The sequence below is a fragment of the Erpetoichthys calabaricus genome, chromosome 13, assembly GCF_900747795.2.
Source record: "Erpetoichthys calabaricus chromosome 13, fErpCal1.3, whole genome shotgun sequence".
NCBI lineage: Eukaryota > Metazoa > Chordata > Cladistia > Polypteriformes > Polypteridae > Erpetoichthys > Erpetoichthys calabaricus.
In genome coordinates, this window is record NC_041406.2 from 22,403,116 (window position 1) to 22,421,080 (window position 17,965).

Here is a 17,965-nt window from a genome sequence, read left to right on the forward strand (position 1 = left end):
GTGGTATGCCGAGGCCCAACCGGTGCAGTTTGTGGATGAGTTGGGAAGGGATAACAGTATTGAAAGCAGAGCAGGGCTGGAGAGATGGCATCCTCACGTATGTGGCCTGTCCCTGTAGATGAGTCAGGGCTAGAGAGATGGCATCTTCTGTAGATGTATTAGCTCTGTAAGCCAATACATACGAGTCCAGGGAGGTGGGGATGTTGGCTTTAGTCCTTCAAAGCACTTCATTATTATCGGTGTCAAAGCAATTGGCCGATAGTCATTCACATTGCTGATGCTGGTTTTCTTCAGCACTGGCTCGGTAATGGCTGACTTAAGGTATATAGGGGCCATTTCCAGCACCAAGGAGAGATTAAAGATTTTTGTAAATACCTCAGCAAGCCGCTCAGCACAGTCTGTAAGCACACATCCTGAAAGTTCATCCGATCTGGCAGCTTTACTTGGATGGAAGGACCCTGTGCAGCGTGCGCCGTACATCATAGGTGCTGTAAAAAGGACACATAACAAAGTGAAAGGTTTGGGGATCCACCTCTTATACTTGGGCAAAGGACATTGGAGATCCGTCTTTACAGAACTGAGGACAAAGAGAACACGGGTCGCAAAATATAGCAGGTAGACAGGAAGTGATGTAATGGGTCGGTGGAATTCTGGGAATGGCATCAGATGGAGGTGGGATCTGGAGGACCGGAAGAGGAAATGACGTTGGCTGTCTTCTGAGGACCGGAAGTGACTTTAGGTTGAGGAGAAAGAGGAGAAAGAGTTGAAGGGCAGTGCCAACCCCTGGTCTGGCAGGAACATGCAGGATATTAAGCCCATAAACTGTGTGTGACGGTGCTCAGTCTGAAGGTGGGAGACTTGCCGTCCTCTGTGGTTTTAATCTTTCCAGATTAGGTGTAGGGCTGTTAGATTTAAATGGGCAAACAAAATGTGTTGAGATCCCTGGCCAATGTGACATGACTGTGAGGAGAGACCGGCTGCCTTTGTGGTCACTAATGCTTTTCCACACGCCCCTGGTATCCCTGCTCTAAAGATGATCTTCCACACATTTCCTGTGGATGCCGTTTTTTCAGGTTTGATCTGGCAACACTGTGAGGCTATGGGACCCCCAGATTTAAATGTCTGGCTCTGTGCTTTTGTTTCACCTCTTTGCTCATCCATGCTTTCATAATCGGAAAAAATTGTTTATCTTCTTCTCCCTAGTGACGTCATCCACACAGCTAGGGATGTCGTAAAGAACAGTGGACGTGAATTCTTCTGGGTCCATCTCTGTGCCCTGCACAGCCTGCTGAGCAAACGGCTCTCGATGTTTGCATTCAGAGCGGCCGTGCAGTTGATACCGATGTGTCACACCAAAGAAGAAGCTGTAGACATCAGAGGTGACCTACAAAATGGGGTCTCTAGTGGGACAACAGGCAGGACCACAAGAGTACAGAGAGAAGGAGAATGGAGCAAGGCCATCAGTAGATATCCTCAGGGGTCTGTCTTGGACCTTTACTTTTTCTTATTTGTAGCCACACCATGCTATCTATCAAAGACCAGTAATAGAATCGTGTTAAAATATTTGTGAGCTCCTGCCCTACGTGTTCCTTCAGCAACCTTCCACCACATGTCCATGTGGGTCTGAAGCCCTCTGTCTCGTTCCTGTAATGCCTGCTTCTCCGATTCTGTGAATGTTTTCGAGGCGCCTTGCTCGCCTCCTATTCAGTTTCATATTTTCCAGACAGGAGAAGGTTTGAGGTTCCACCCCGTGGGGAAAGGAATGAGCTGGCTTTATACATGGAGGGGAGGAAGAGGAGCATCTGGAGGGCTGTAGACGGAAGTGAGGTCAGAAGCAGGGCGGGGACTGCAGCCGGATGTAGAATCTGTTTGGGTGTTAGGTTTAGGGGGCTTTCCTTCTGATGATCTGCAGAGGAGGGACGTTCGTGCACCCAGCATTTCACACTCGTCCAGCCCATCGACTGCCTCCCATGTCCACATGTGTGACACTGGCGACTCTCAGCATGCCTCCTAGGCCTTCTGTTCTCCTGGCGCGTCCCACACTCGCACTTCCTCTTTCAGTCACATCACCAATGCCAAACTGACCAATCAGATTGCTCTGAGGGACTGGGCACACACACACACACACACACACACACACACACAGACTTTAGGGTTTTATTAGATAAACTAATTCCGGAAAACACTCTGGTGTACATAAATGGAACACACTCAAACACGACTGAGCGTTTAAATATCTCAATGAACGATGAACTTTACAAGAGTACCAAATTTTAACAAAGCGGCTCTACTGGGAGCCCATTTGTTTCCTGCAGTCAGAGAGACATGGTGGTGAGAGGGGGGTCGCGTGTCCCCTTTTATATAATAACAGTCAAGTACAAATCCTGACAGCATTAACTCACATCGAGCTGAACAGAGCAGAAATCAGTTTGATTGGCTAAATACAAATGAACATTAATTCTGATTCTCATTAATAGAATAATTCACTAACACGACCTGAAGCAGCCCTGAAGACCGGGGGGTTGCAAACTTTGTGGCACTCACAGGGTCGGGTTGGTTGCTTATCCATCCCTTTTCTTTATTCCTTACTCCATTACAGGGCAGCTAAAGAGTGTTTATCAGTTTGGAGAAGGCTTATGATGGAGTGTCATGTCAAGAGGTCTAGATGTTCAAGAGAGAGAAAGGAGGACCAAAGAAGTGTGTGTGAGGATTGTCCAGGATATGTGTGATGGAGTGAGGACTTGGGTTAAAAGAGTTGTGTTGGGGTAACAGGCAAGGTCCCAGTTAGAGGAGTTCTACACCAGGGGTCTTCTTAAAGTCCTTACCTCTTTGATCTGGTTATGGATATGTTGAGTCATGGGGTAAAAGACCAGACCCCGCAGGTGCAGGCTTTGTGCTGATGACCTTGTGTTGTGTAACACTAGAAAAGAGGGGGTGGAAAGGAAGTTGGAAGAATGGAGAAGAGCTTTGGAAGATAGAGGACTGAAGAGAAATAGGAAGAAGAAGACAGAATGTCTGAGGTTTAGTAATGATCAGAATTCAGAAGTTAGCCTGCAATGAGAGTCACTGAAAAGAGGGGAGAAGTTTCTAGGATCAGTGGTGGCCCAAGATGGAGAATTAGATGCAAAGATAACCCATAGAGTACGGTGTGGATGGGACAACTAGAAGAAGGCATCAGGAGTATTGTGTGATAAAAAATGATGGAGAAGATTAAAGGTCGGGTTTTTAAGGTGGCGGTATGACCAGCAATGATGTATTTCGATGAGACACGAACAGTAAAAGGAAGGCACAGGAGAAGAAGTTAGATGTGGCAGAAATGAGAAGGCTGAGATGGATGTGTGGAGTTACAAAAAAGGACAGAACAAGAATAATGAGACAATCACAGATACAACTATAAAGGGACATATAGCTAAGAAAGTACAGGAAAGGAGGTTGAAGTGATATGGCCATGTGAAGAGGAGAGACAAGGAGTATGTGGGCAAAAGAGTGATGGGAATGGAACTACAGGGGAGGCCAAAGCGGAGGTGGATGGATAAAGTAAAAGAAGATCTGAAGGAAAAGGGCTTGAGTGGCGAGGAGGTGCAGGACCGAGCTGTCTGGAGAAGGTTAGTCAAGCACATTGATCCCATGTAGAGGTGGGAAAAGATGAAGAAGAAGGAGGTTGTTAAAGAGTCAGAACTACACCAGGCAGCTCAAATGAATCCTGGATGATCTTGAGGTCCACACTCACTCATAACGAGTCAATTTACCTAACTCTGGGCAAAAGTGTGACGCAGACATTGGGAGACCAGGCAGGAGGTGTTAACTTCTAGACAGTTTGAGTCCGAAGGGAAATCCTCGGAGAGATCATCTAAAGGAGGCAAACCAGCATGTATCCAACTGTGCCACCATATATATTACCTTTCATACATCCCTCCATTTTCTGAATCCACATAGTCCATAACAGAGTAAAAGGAGCTGGAGCTTATGCCAGCAGTGCTGGACAGAAGGCAGGAACCGATCCTGATTGGGATGTCATCCTGTGGCAAGGCCATTTGACGTTCTCCAATCAACTGAACATGCAAAGAACTGCAGACACATGGCATAAATGACTAAATAGTGTCAGAGCAGGAGGACCTTCAGATCTCAACTTGATGTTATTTTGGGCAATCGGGGTGAACTGGGCTGAGTGGCCTGTTCTTATCACAACTGTCCTAATGATTCAAATGTTCTAAAATGGCGTAGAACACACAGGTACTTTCTTGCCACCATGCCTGCCTACAGCTTTGGCCCATAGTTCCCTGCTCCATGTTTCAATCTGTGTTTTAGCCTGTGATTTCATTTTGTTCCATTACCTGAAGTGGATGGCACTGGTTTGTGTTGGGACCTTCTGGGTGGGGTGCAATGTTTGATTTTTGTACTTGACGTACTTTAAACATCTTTAAAAATAACTGTTGCTCAAAAGTTTAACACCGCATTTTTACTTACAGGAGGAATCCACTAAAAGACAACTGCAAGATCAAGCCCCCAGTATGGATGAAAACCACAGGTACGTGAATGACAAGATTCTTACTGCTTTATTCACCAAATCTCTTGAGTATCACGAGGGGCTCAGCCCTCGGCCTCTTAAGTGTACAGACCAGTGAGGGGGAGACACGTCACCCTATATGAGGTACTCATTGATCTGATGGGCCCTCCACAATCTTTTTAAGATTTTGAAGTGGTTCTCCTTCACTTGCCAAAGTCTTGTGCTCCTGCCCAGAGTGACAAGAGGACTGGTGGCACATCACATGACTTGTAGCTGGAGGGGACGTCACATTACACAGTTATGAATTGCAGGGCATGACGACTTTGTCACGAATTTCCGCATGGCTTCACATTTCCAGAGTGTCACGAGCTTCGCCCGTTTTTGTCAGAGCTCATAATGTGCTGCCTGACGGAGCCGCTGCCTGTATGAATGCTTTCCGGGTACAGCAAGTTCGTCCGTAATCTTGGCTTTTTTTATTTTCTCTGTTCCCATTCTGTTGTGAAATGTCAAACTTGAGACACAGACGAGTCTTTCTTCTCATTTCAAGGTCCAAACATTTGTGTTCCTCATTCCGCGTTGCTGCTTTATATTTATTGTACATCTGGCTCAACGCTCACTGGCTGTCATCTCTCTGTACGACGTAAGACAAGACCTGGGGTCAGTCGCAGCTGACTGACTTGCTGGGGATGTCAAACTACATGACTGCCCTTACTCACTAAGGTTATGTAACTGAAAATCACAGGAAAAGTCACCAAAATACTGAAAATGCCCACTTAGAGGGGGAAATACCATCAAAAACCCAGCTAGTCGCACAAGAGCAATGTACAATCCTTATAAATAATTTATATCCCAGAAAAAACTTTGTTAAGCAGTGAAGCTCAGAAGAGCACAAAAGGCACAGCAGAAAATGCCTGAAAAAGCAAAGACAATCCAAGGCAAACAAATCCCAACCACAAGTCCAACAAATGAAGTCAAAAATGGAGCACAAGATCAAAAATCCAGAAATCCACAAAATTATCCAAAAGCAAAATACAGATAACGAGCACATTCAATGAACCGCAAAGGACTGTGGGTATTTCCTCTGCCTTTATAAAGGCTGAGGGCAGTGCTTTGATGGTGATGGGCAGGAGGTTAAACCTCTTAGAAGGCCACCCACAAAACACAGGGAACATAAGGGAAGATACACAGATACGCAGAAACGAAATGGCCGACAATACTAACATAAACAACAAAGGAATCCAAAATGAACAAAACAGACATAAAAAATGTCATTTGAACCCCAGCCAAGGGAGGAACCCTGCCTGAAATATAACGTCATGGGCGTGTCTCTACTGACGATTCACCAATCAGAAGAGAGCACCCTCTAGAGCCCACCCTCTCAGCATTGATGTGTGAAAGTGACAGTTTCCATTGCAGGGTTTATTTCATGTTGTGTGTGTGTTACTAAAATAAATAAATCAAGAAATAATTAAATGATTAACTGTATTTAAAGAAACAAGCAACAAAAATAACTTTATTAAAAGACAATTATTTTTTACTTACATAATTTTTTTACGGATTTATTTAATTTTTGTTCCAAAATATTCCTTCCATATTTTTGCAATGTCAGTCCACCCAGTGCAGGATTTACGTATAAGCCACACAAGCTATAGCTTAGGGCCCCCACATTCTTGGGGGCCCCCAAAACAAATTGTCCGAGTGAGCAATTGTCATATATACTTAAATATACTACAGCATTATTTGTCCCAATCAGGCCCGGCCTTAGGCATAGGGCGAAGTAGGCGACCGCCTAGGGCCCGGGTGTCCGGGGGGGCCCCGGATCGACTCCTTGGTCTAATTTATCCACGCATTTCACAGAGCTTCCAGGGGGGGGCCCCTGGACCCCCCTTTCGCCTAGGGCCCCATAATACCTAAGACTGGGGCCTGAGTCCACCTGAGTGCTTAGCTGTCCTTTATATCATTTACAGAGCTGCCAGAATGTCAAAGACCCCCCTGGCTGTATGTGTGGACTGTATACGTGGAGTATACTGGACTGGGGTGGGTTATCTGAGGCAACGACAGGCTACAAGGGACTGGTGTGTGCTGTATGGGGATTATGCAGTAGTGATGTGGTCTGTGTGGGACTGTGTGGACAGTATGTGGAGTACACAGGACTGGAGTGCTTTATATGCAGACTATGACAAGCCATACAAGGACTGGTGTGCGACTGAATGGGACTGGTATGGTCTATATGGGACTTGTGTAGACCTTATGTGGATTTTAAGGGACTGGTGTGGATTGTATGAGACTGTGACAGGCTATACAGTACTGGTGTGGACTGGGTATGGAGTATATGAGACAAGTATGGACTATATGTGGAGCATACAGGACTAGGGTGGATTAATTTAGACTATGACAGGCTATTCAGGGCTTTTATGGACTGCACATGAATTATACAGGACTGGGGTGGACTGTAATGAGACGGTATGGTCTATACAGGATTGGTGTGGACTGTATGTGGATTATAAGGGAGCTGGTGTGGATTACAGGAGACTGCTACAGGGCTATACAATACTATGTGCACTGTGGTATGGTGTATTACGAGACAAGTGTGGTCTATATATGGAGTATACAGGACTGGGGTGTGCTGTATGGGGATTATGCAGTAGTGATGTGGTCTGTATGGGACTGGTGTGTACAGTATGTGGAGTATACAAGACTGGTAAGAACAGTTTGTGGAGTACACAGGACTGAGTGCTTTATACGTATGAGACTATAACAGGCCATATAGGACTGGTGTGGAATGAATGGGACTGGTATGGTCTATATGGGACTTGTGTAGACCGTATGTGGATTTAAGGGGACTGATATGGATTGTATGAGGACTGTGACAGGCTATACAGGACTGGTGTGGAGCTGGGTATGGAGTATGCGAGACAAGTATGGACTATATGTGGAGTATACAGGACTAGGGGTGGGATTAGATTTAGACTATGGGGGGGGGGGACCGGCTATTCAGGGCTTTTATGGACTGCACATGAATTATACAGAACTGGCGTGGAATGAATGGGACTGGTATGGACAGTATGTGGAGTATACAGGACTTGGGTGGACTGGTATGGAGGATATGAAACAAGTGTGGACCTATATGTGGAGTATACAGGACTGGGGTGGATTAGCTGAGACTATGAAAAGGCTACACTGGACTGCTGTGGACTGTTGTGGATTTTGCAGTAGTGGTGTAGTCTGTATGGGAGCTGGTGTGTACTATATGTGGAGTATACAGGACTGGGGTGGATTATCTGAGACTATGACAGGTGTGGCGGATGGCCAGGATGCCCCCTTTGTCACTAGATCCAGGGAAGCAGCCATGGGAGCCACGCTACGTCCCTCAGAACCTTTATTGGCAGCCCCCCTGGGTTGCGTCAGGGCCACTTTCGTGGAACACTGGAGTTCATCTTGGTTGGGCTCCGTGGCCTCCGACAGGGGGAGCTGCATAGAGCTGCACGGCTTAATGAGCCCATCTGGGCGGGGAGCGCAGCCACACCCGGAAGTAGGTCAACGAGCACCTGCAGCTCCTCCCGGGTGGGCTATAAGAGGAGCCTGCAGCCACTACTCAGGGTGCCAGAGTCGGGAGGAGGACGACAAAGCTGCCCTGGGAGGAGTGTGATTTTGGGGTGATTTTTCTTTGTTATTTTGGGACTGTGTTGTGCCTGTGGGGTTTACAGGGAAGATGTGCCCCACAGGTGAAGAAGAAAAATAAATCTTTTTGTTTATTTTACACGTGCCTCCGTCGTCAGTCTGTGTCGGGTCGGGCGCCAACCAGCGCCAATACCACACAGGCTATTCCGGACATTTAAGGACTGCATGTGAATTATACAGGACTGGCATGGACTCTTTGGACCTGATGAAGTCTGTGTGGAGCTTTATGGACTACTTGAGGAGTATACTGGACTGGTGTGGTTTATATGGGAATGGGGTTGACTGTATGTGGGTTTTTTGAGACCACCACAGGCTATACAGCTCTATATGTGGATTATACAGGGCCATATGTGCATTAGATGGGACTGGTGACCTTTATGTATGCACTGCTGCTGTTCTGCTCTCAGCTGGTTGGTACCTTGTGTTCTCAGTGCCATCTGAACAGCCTTGGGCCCCTTCCAGTGTTGGTTCCTGCTTTGCACCCAATGCTACCCCAATAGTTTTTAGCCCCCCTGCAGAACCCTGAACTGAAATAAGTAGCTATGAGAATGGATGGCTGGCTGGATTTCTCTATAACTGGCGTCTCTTTTAGTTTTGGTTCCCACCTTGTGCCCAATGATGCCCGGCCAGGCTTTGGCCTGAATTGGTTGCTGGAGTTATGGTAATGGATGGGTGACGTCTTTGGCCTCAATTGGCCCCTATTAGTTGACTGTTGTGAGTTTTCCATCTGCCTCCACTCTTACATGCCAAGTAGATTTACCTTCCTTGGTAAAGCAGGCAGCTGCCTACTGACAGCAGTTGGCATGTGAGTGAAGAATGTACGCCGATTACAGTTGCTTTATTGTTGTTTTGTGTGGGGGGCCAAAAACAAGACACGCATGAGCACACATTCACAAAGATGGGATTTTTTTGCATTGGGTTAAGGGACGTTCATCATCACCAGGGCCTGAAGTCTTTTCTGACACGCTGCAGAGGGGTCTACTGGGCCTTCGGGAGGTCGCCCCATACATGCTGGCAAATCAAAATGAAGTTAATAAAGACCGGCATTAGCAAGAAGGTGACACTCAATGGCTGGGCTGGGCACAGAAAAATGTCAGAGGACTGAGAGACACAGAGGTTGGCACAGCTGGCACTGCAGCACTCGCTCACTGAAAGCCATCTGTCACCAAAACCCAGGTCACTCTGTGGGCATCCAAGCCTTCAACTGCCAATGACACAACCCTAGAGGGGAGAGGGTGACAGTGGGCTTCACATACTCCTCCACTCCACCCTCATGGTGCCCATCTCATAGCTGGCACCTGTATGACTTGACTTAGCTACTCCAACCTGGCAGTGTTACACAATGAAATGAAAAAGTTAGCATTAAAGCCACTATGGCAATAAATGAGCAACGTTAGTGATAACGGAAAGAAATGTGTCTTAAAATGACAAGCACTACCCGTGTGCCACCCACAGCAGTGAGCATTAGGTGACCGGGTGTACCCTCTGATGGGGTTGGAGTCCTGCCCAGGGTCGGCTCCAGCCACTGCAATTCTGAAATGGATAATCAGGTGCAGAGAGTAGGTTCCAAAGTTTTTGTCTTTTTTCATAGGTTAGGTTTTATTTTTGTTTGGGTGCCATGGTGTTATAGTTGGCACCAGTGCCACATCACAGCTCCAGACACTCTGATCTGATACCTGAACTAGTTGTGGTCAGCATGGACTTTGAGTGGTCTGCTCAGATCTGTGTGTGTTTGCTCTGGGGCTTCTTTGGGTGATGGACGGAGCGGCGTCCCAACCACACGGACCCCCATTCCCTTACCTGGCCAGGAGTCCATGTTTTTTTCTGGCGCTTTCTTTGGAGACATTGCTTGCTTTTGTTGGAGTGAATATCATGCATGAGCGCTACACAGCTGTCTGGTGACAGCTAGTGAGGAAAAAGGTTAAGCACATGCGTAGCAAGCAATCAAGTGAAACAAACACAACAGTCCATAGGGGTACACATTTAACACTGCATATGCTGAGGGGGCAATTTAATCTGCCAGTTTAGGGTCACAGGGAGCCAGTGACCACTAAGTGAAAAGATAGAAGCCAATGGAGTTTAGCAGCCGGGAGACGGGTTGAAATCTAAATAATCGACGTAGGAATCCAAATTAACATCTGTTGTGCTCCATCTATTGGAATGTATGTTGTAATGCATGTAATGATATCATACACAACATTTACCATTCCAACAGATGGCACATCACAAACATTTGTAGTAATAAAATGCATTATTACAAATGTTCGTGATGCACCATCTGTTGGAATGGCAAATGCAATGCATGTAATTACTAGAGATGTGTGTGATGTGCCATCTGTTGGGGTGACAACAACAACAGCAATATTTATTTCTATAGCATATTTTCATACAAATGATATAGGTCAATGTGCTTTTGGATGGATGGACAAAATATATAAGAAATAAAATTAGGCAATACTAATTAACATAGGATAAAAGTAAGGTCCGATGGCCAGGGAGGACAGAAAAAAAAAAAACTGCAGGGGGGTCCGAGGCCATGAGACCACCCAGCCCTCTCTAGGCATTCTACCTAACAGGCATAGTACAAAGCATAGTAACCAGATGGACACACAGACACTTGTCCTTTTATTAAGGTGGGTTTCTGGAAAGCCAACTTACCTTAAATATCATTTTTATTCTCTTACCAGGAAAGAGGAGGAGGACTGGCGACAATGGCGGGCTGAGTTCAGAGGTCAAATCAAAGCCCTCCGACAGTGGCTGGATGGGATGGAGAGGAAGTTACCAGGTGTAGACCCCCAGGTTAGTTATTCTGGATTCATGAATGAATGAATGGCTGACCAAATGGTCTCGCTGATGTGAAATGGCACTTACTTCTGCCAAATGGGTACAATGAAAGAATCAAAGAATAACCTCCTGCTTATGCCAGGGGTGGGCAATGTCAGTCCTGGGGGGCCGCAGTGGCTGCAGGTTTTTGTTCCAACCCAGTTTCTTAATGAGAAGTTAATTATTGGTGATGAAGTACTTATTGCTCAAGTGACATTTTGATGTTTCATTTTGGTGGTCTCGCCAGCCCCCCCAAACCTCCCCCCCCCCCCCCAATTGCTTATTTCAGTCTTAAACCACTGCATTCGCTGTTTTAATGGCTCCGTATTAGCAATAAGATACAAATGACAAAGGAGCCGGCAGTTCTCCATCTCACTTGTTTCCATTTACACCTCTGTGGATTCATCACGCACCCTTTGGTTTAATAAAACACTTAAGAGGAAAATGTGACAGAATGAAAAATTCTCCATTTTCGGCTTCAAGTCATTTGGATGATATCATTGGAAAGGAAAAAAATCTGTGATATAAGAACCTACCATAGCAGACTAACAAGCCATAAAATTAAATAAGGTCCGAGACTGGCAAGGATTGGGTGGGAACGAAAACCGGCAGCCACTGCGGCCCTCCAGGACCAATGTTGCCCACTCCTGGCTTATGAGCACACTTTGCTATGGGGGGTCTCACAAATGGACCCCATTTCACCTGCACTGTCCCCAGTTTGTTAGTCAGGCGTCAGGCGGTGATGTGTTTGTCACTGTCATTAACTGCAAACAGAGCCTACAGCAATCGGGCTGGGGAGCAGAGACGCCATTTTCTTCACTCCTCCTAAGCCATAAGCATAAATGTCCTTAATTCCTAAAACGGGTGGGACACTCACCCCAAATGCAACCTGGAAGGATAGCGGCATTTCTCATCAAAGGCTACACACCCAGTGTGTCTCGATCTCAGATGGGTGGTCTTCTTGCTCACTCTTTCTTTCTGGGGTGGAACTCAGACTGTTGGTATTTATGTCTCTTTTTTTTCCACCCTTCCCTGTGGCATTTTTGTGGCAATGGGGCATCAAAGTGTAGGGACGGACACCCTTGCCATGGCGGTCTCAGGCCCCTTGACCAGTCTCGTCCAGGTCATTCCTTTCTTTTCAAATCTTGTATCCATGATGACAGCCTTACAGGACGTACCTCGTGCTTTTACACCTTCGACCTCAAAGATGCCACCTTACTGGTTCTTGCTGGTCATGTGGCAAGCCTAGCAGCTCAGCATGTCTTCTGATCTCTGTAATTGCTAGGCAAAGTTCAACTTGTTCCTATGTTTTTTTAGTGATTGTTTGTCACCATTGTATTAGGTGTCTGATCGGTACACACATACTGTAAATACACCTCACGTTATGATTCATCGCCCGTCATCATATCAAGGCAACACCGATACGTGTTTGAAGTAACTGCTAATTCATTCTGAAAAGTCTACTTTCTCTGACTTAGTGAAGTGAGTCCTGCTCACTTTGTTTGTCTGCTGTAGCGGATTCTACCAGCATTTGGGATGTTTCACCGACTTGCCTCGTCCAATCAGACGGCTCCATGTAAGTTGATAAACCCGTCACTTTCATTGTCCCACACAATTTTCTCAACGACATTCCATTTACTCACGAATGACCTTAAAATGGGGGTTTGGCCTGACTGAGCAGAACGTTTTTGGACAGTTTGTTATGAATGGCAGCACAATCGGCACGTTTTGTTCAGAAGTGCAAACAGCAGAACCTTGAAGGTTATCGGTGTGCGCAGTGTAGAATAAAATGATGACAGGGGAGGTGACAAAGGGTGGGGGGGGCGACAAGCCGGTACCCCACTTACTGCAAACAAAAATGAAACGAAAGTTTGAAAACGTTGGAGTGTGCGGCATTGCGGTCGAAATCTGTCAGCCGGGAGACATTTTCGTATTGTCGCGTCCGGCTTATCTGGTTACACCACTGTCGGGCAACCGGTGCGCAGCGGAATTTTCTAGGGGCGCCGCAAAAACTTTTGTAAAATATTTAAAATTGCTAGTGTTTTTGAACTTTTGGTTGATTTAAAAGATAATGTTTAAAAAAATATATTTTATGTTGGAAAAACAGATAACGGTTAATCAGATTGTTGAATAAACGAATGTATTTATTTTGAATGCAAGTTAAAATTTTCGCTGTTCACCATTCATCATAATATCAACACCAGCGGTGTCAAAAACACATCTCGTGAGACTTAAAAAGTCTCGTTTGTAGAAGATGTCGCTCACTGTACGGATATGGAAATGAAGTCTAAGAAACGCGAGAGACTTCAAATGATCGACAAGGAAATGCGCGTCTGTCTTTCGAAAATTGATCCTCGCATCAATCTCATGAAAAACAATCTCAACGTTCACATTAATTAAATTTAAGATTTATCCTTTGATTCCTTTATTAATAAAATGTCTTTCAAACTTGTAAAATTAACTGTTTTTATTGGCAATTGTCTATAGATTGTGTCGTCACGACTTTATTTATGGGCAGTCCCTCAGGTGCGCCGCGAAAGAAAATTTTTGGACTTAGTGCGCCGCAACTCGAAAAAGGTTGCCTTTCACTGGGTTACACAAAAGACAGACTGGCACTGGAGAAACAGCACCCAAGGTTTAGTCAAACACACAGCAAGCGGACAGCTCCCGGGTGGTCTCCATTTTTGCAACTCCATTTCATAAGCTTAGAAGAACCTGTGTGTGTCTCTCTCGACGGAAGAATGTGCAGAACTGTTTGATGGTGACTGCACAGGACAGAGAGAGCAGGACCACCGGTGGGCGAACTGGCCTTACAGAGTCATATATATACTATACTGTATATTCTGCCGTTCTTTATTATATTCTGTAAGTGCCTTGAGCATGGGAAAGGCGCTATATAAATAAAATGTATTATTATTATTATTATTATATCAACGTGCGAGGGGCGCTTTACGCGGTACGGCGGCCGCTGATCCCACATTTGGCAAACTGAGACTGAGGTTCATTCCATTAAAATACTATTTAGAAGAGTGTTTGACAATGTGAATTATTCATTGTGTTAGACGGCTGTATTAAAAGGGCGTCTTCCATGAGGCGGAAGTTGCACCAAGGGTCGAGGTGCAGTGCAGGGTGGACCCTCACAGTATATCATTTTTTTTGCGGTTGAAGACATCAAGGAAAGCCATCTTTGTTACCTGTTCCTTAAGAGACAGCCCACGCATCTGGCACCTCCACCCACCCCACCTTTGGACTGTGAAGAGGACCCCCCTGCCCATCCCTCCCATCAATCAGCTCCAACATTCCCCCCTTCGGCACTCTGAAGTTATTTTTATATCTCATCGAGGGTCTCTCCCCACTTTCTCCGACTCCCACAATCGTTGAAGAAGACGGTAAGAAATTGAGTTTGGTTTTCTGTGCCACGTCAAACGCTGCTGACTACGATGCTAAGGTTAGCGCTGGATCAACCACTAAGTAAGATAAGCACAAGGTCAGGGCACCAAGGGAAACGGAGCAGCGCAGACTCTTTAAAAGAAATATCGGTAGGAGAAAACGTTTAAGTATTAAAAAGAGATAAGTCGGCAGCAACGTTCGACATCTTTGGATCCACATGTTGAAATGCTGTTAAAGCTGAAAAGCAGTGCAATGGGAGGCGATTTGTTTCATACAAATGCTGATGTTCCACCGTTCACATCTTTCTTTTAAACACGCTCTGCCGACGCCGATGTCCATTGAAAGCGGATTCTGAAAATCCGCCGTTTTCTTTCCCGTGACTCTGCCTCCTTTACTTGGCTCGACTGTGGCGCTTGTTGTGATGGCGCCTGCGGAGGGGATCACTCCGTCAATGCCCAGCTCAGTTCTCTCTGGTTTGTCTAACTCCAGTTCTTCTTCATGTTTATAAAGATGTTTTGAAATGTAAAGTTAAAGTCTCCTTAGGCTTGCTTGATTTTGTTCAAAGGGGAACCAAAAGAATTGTGAAGAATAGCGCCTTGAAAATTTCATTTTTTATTGTCAGTCTTGTCTCATTTTTTTTTTACCATATAGCCTCCAGTATACAGTACGACTTTTCAAAGATTCTGCGTCTTTTTAATGGTATTGTGACGGACGGCCAGGGCCATTACCAGGCTGGGACACCAGCTGGATGGAACGACTCGGGGAGAGAGCATCCACAAGGCATTACCTTCCCTGGGACACTAGAGGGCAGCCCCCCAACCCCGGGTGTTTGTGGCACCACAGATTCCTGCAGGGCATGCTGGGAGTTGGAGTTTGATACAGTCCTGTTGGGTTCTGTTGGCAGAGCCCTGCATACTGTATGGGGGGCTTTCACCTCACCCGGGAGTTGATTCCAGGCCTTGCTAACGAGCCACCATGGAGCACCCCCAGGTGCAGCATCAATGGAGCCGCCCGCCTTCATTCTAAGCCATTGTCAGGAGGAAGAGGATGAAGTTTGCCTGTGGAGGGGTGGAGGCGACTGAGAGACAGACAGACAGACAGACAGACAGAAAGAGAAGACAGACAAGTGCTGTGTGCTTTGTACTGTGTTACTGTGGGGGACGAGTGAGAAGCGGCCTCCCACTATAATAAACGTGTCTGTTGGCCAAACTTGTCTCTCTGCCTGTTGTGTTGGGGCGTTTGGGGAGCTGTGCGCCCCCTGGTGGTTCACAGTATGTACAATATATGTTGGTGTATTTCTTGTGCAGTTCTTATTTTTTTAATTTGGTGCAATAAAAATATTTTAAATATAAATTAATTAGATCAGCTGATTCAATCCACACTTAGCACTTGTTTGTTCTCGCCTGACTGTTTGCTTGCCTCTCTGCTCGGGTGCTCAGCATGATTTGCTTTTGTATCCCAAATTCTCTTATTTGCTCAGCGTTTCTTGTAGTCTTTTGTATTCCTGTATTTTATTCTGGTTTATTTTCTCTTATTCTTAATTCAAAGCTTTGTGTTTGCTACATTAATCTTTATTTTGTGTTTTATGTTGATAATATTTTGTACCCCACGCTCAGTATTTGATTTTTTTCATCTTTTTCCCTGTTTCGAGCTTTGAGCTTTTAAAGGTGCCTTATAATTCAAACAAGAGACAGACTGAGGGTTGTGAATGGTTAGCCAGTTGGGCACAAAGTAGGACTTCACCCTGGACAGGATGCCAGCTCATTGGCTATCGCCCTCTCACCGACACGCCCATGGCCATCCACACTAACCTAAATGCCTGTCTTTGGACTTTGAGAGGAAGCGAGACCACCTGGGGGAATACAGAGTACTTGAAAACTCCATGATGACCAATTGCATAGCAGGGCACTGGAGGACCACCAGATAGTTTTGTCAGAGATGGCTGTTTAAGGACTGATAAAAGCGCGACTAAAGACAAGGGACGCCCACCTACATAATGTCCCTTGTGAAGCTACACACGTTAGCTATATTTAAACGAAATAAAGTCACTTCAGTTTCCAATGGCCTGAAAAATCAAGTTTGAGTGTGTCTGTGGTAGTGTAATGACATGACATTTACGAGGGGTGCCTTAAGCCCCCACATGTCCCCATGGTGGCACCTCTCCTGCACTCTTCATCCCAGTGGAAGTATGTTAAACCAACTATCTCAGTACCCCACCCACCACACACTGGCCTCCCATCCACCTTCCATGACCCTCCTGTTAGATGGGTGCCCACTAAGTGTTACCAGGAAGTCATTGTTAAGAATTATTAAGCATTTAGCACATTTGTATTTCAGCTCTGCTTATGTACATTTGGAAGTTTTAATTACCAAGGAGCAGCTTGGAACTACATTATTAATTTGATCAAGTTGTTAGAATCTATACTAATAAAAGGCAAAGCCCTCACTGACTCACTCACTCACTGATTGACTGACTGACTCACTCATCACTAATTCTCCAACTTCACGTGTAGGTGGAAGGCTGAAATTTGGTAGGCTCATTCCTTACAGCTTACTTACAAAAGTTAGGCAGGTTTCATTTCGAAATTCTACGCGTAACGGTCATAACTGGAACCTCTTTTTTGTCCATATACTGTCATAGACTGCACCTCGATGGCCGTGGGAGGCGGAGTTGCGTATCGCGTCATCACGCCTCCCACGTAATCACGTGAACTGACTGTGAACGCAGTACGTAGAAAACAAGGAAGAGTCCCAAAGAGTGCTGAAGAAAACATTCATTACACAATTGAGAAGGCAGCGAAACAATAAGAAGTGAGCAAGTGACGCATACAAGCATATTCATAAGTGCAGCTACTGCGGAAACAAAGCACGGTGTAAACTGTAAGTTTAAATTAAGTTTATAGAAACGCTCCCGCTGCCGTTTGCAATACCATATTCGCGACATACAAGTTTAATGAGAAGACACGAGGTATAAACGAGACTTTGGATCACTTTGTAATGGAGTTAAAATTGCTGTAGCGAGAAACTTTTAAGTGCCGGGTCTTAGCTAACATTAAATAAAGCCGTGGACATCGCAACATCACACAAGAGAGCGGCTCACATGAACTGACTAAACGCAGCACGAGTGATCACTTCGATGAATCAAACCTGTTCAAAAAACACATTACACAATTGATAATGTAGGAAAAGAATATGAAGCGACTGACGCATACAGACATTTTCATGAGTGCAGGTACTTCGGAAACAAAGCACCATGTACACCTAAAGTTTAAATTAAGTTCATACACCTACAAAAGGTTGCCATTGATTTGAGGCAAGATTGCTTTTCTCCTGTACAACTATACGTTGCATTCTCAACAGTAACCTTGCACGGCTTGGTCATATTACAACCGGAGTGCTGAACTGACAACGTGGTATACAAAGAGAACTATAACAATCGTAATAAACGAACAATAAAACAGCAGAGAACCCGTGGATTAAATAAAAAGGCTGTTTCCTTGGCGAAGCAAGGAAAAAGGATGGCCTTATATGGCGTTCGTTTATAAAACAGTGGAGAATCAGTGG

General features: G+C 45.5%; 1 protein-coding gene across 1 annotated transcript in view; it reads left to right on the forward strand.

Annotated features, from left to right (window-relative positions):
* Positions 1–4,432: 4,432 nt before the first annotated feature.
* macf1b (microtubule actin crosslinking factor 1b) overlaps positions 4,433–17,965 on the forward strand; it is a 224,429-nt gene continuing 210,896 nt past the window's right edge. Inside the window, exons 1-2 of the mRNA XM_051935617.1 lie at positions 4,433–4,528; positions 10,876–10,987. Coding sequence (XP_051791577.1) covers positions 4,512–4,528; positions 10,876–10,987 — 129 coding nt within the window. The 5' untranslated portion in view covers positions 4,433–4,511. The remainder of the gene's footprint in view (positions 4,529–10,875; positions 10,988–17,965) is intronic.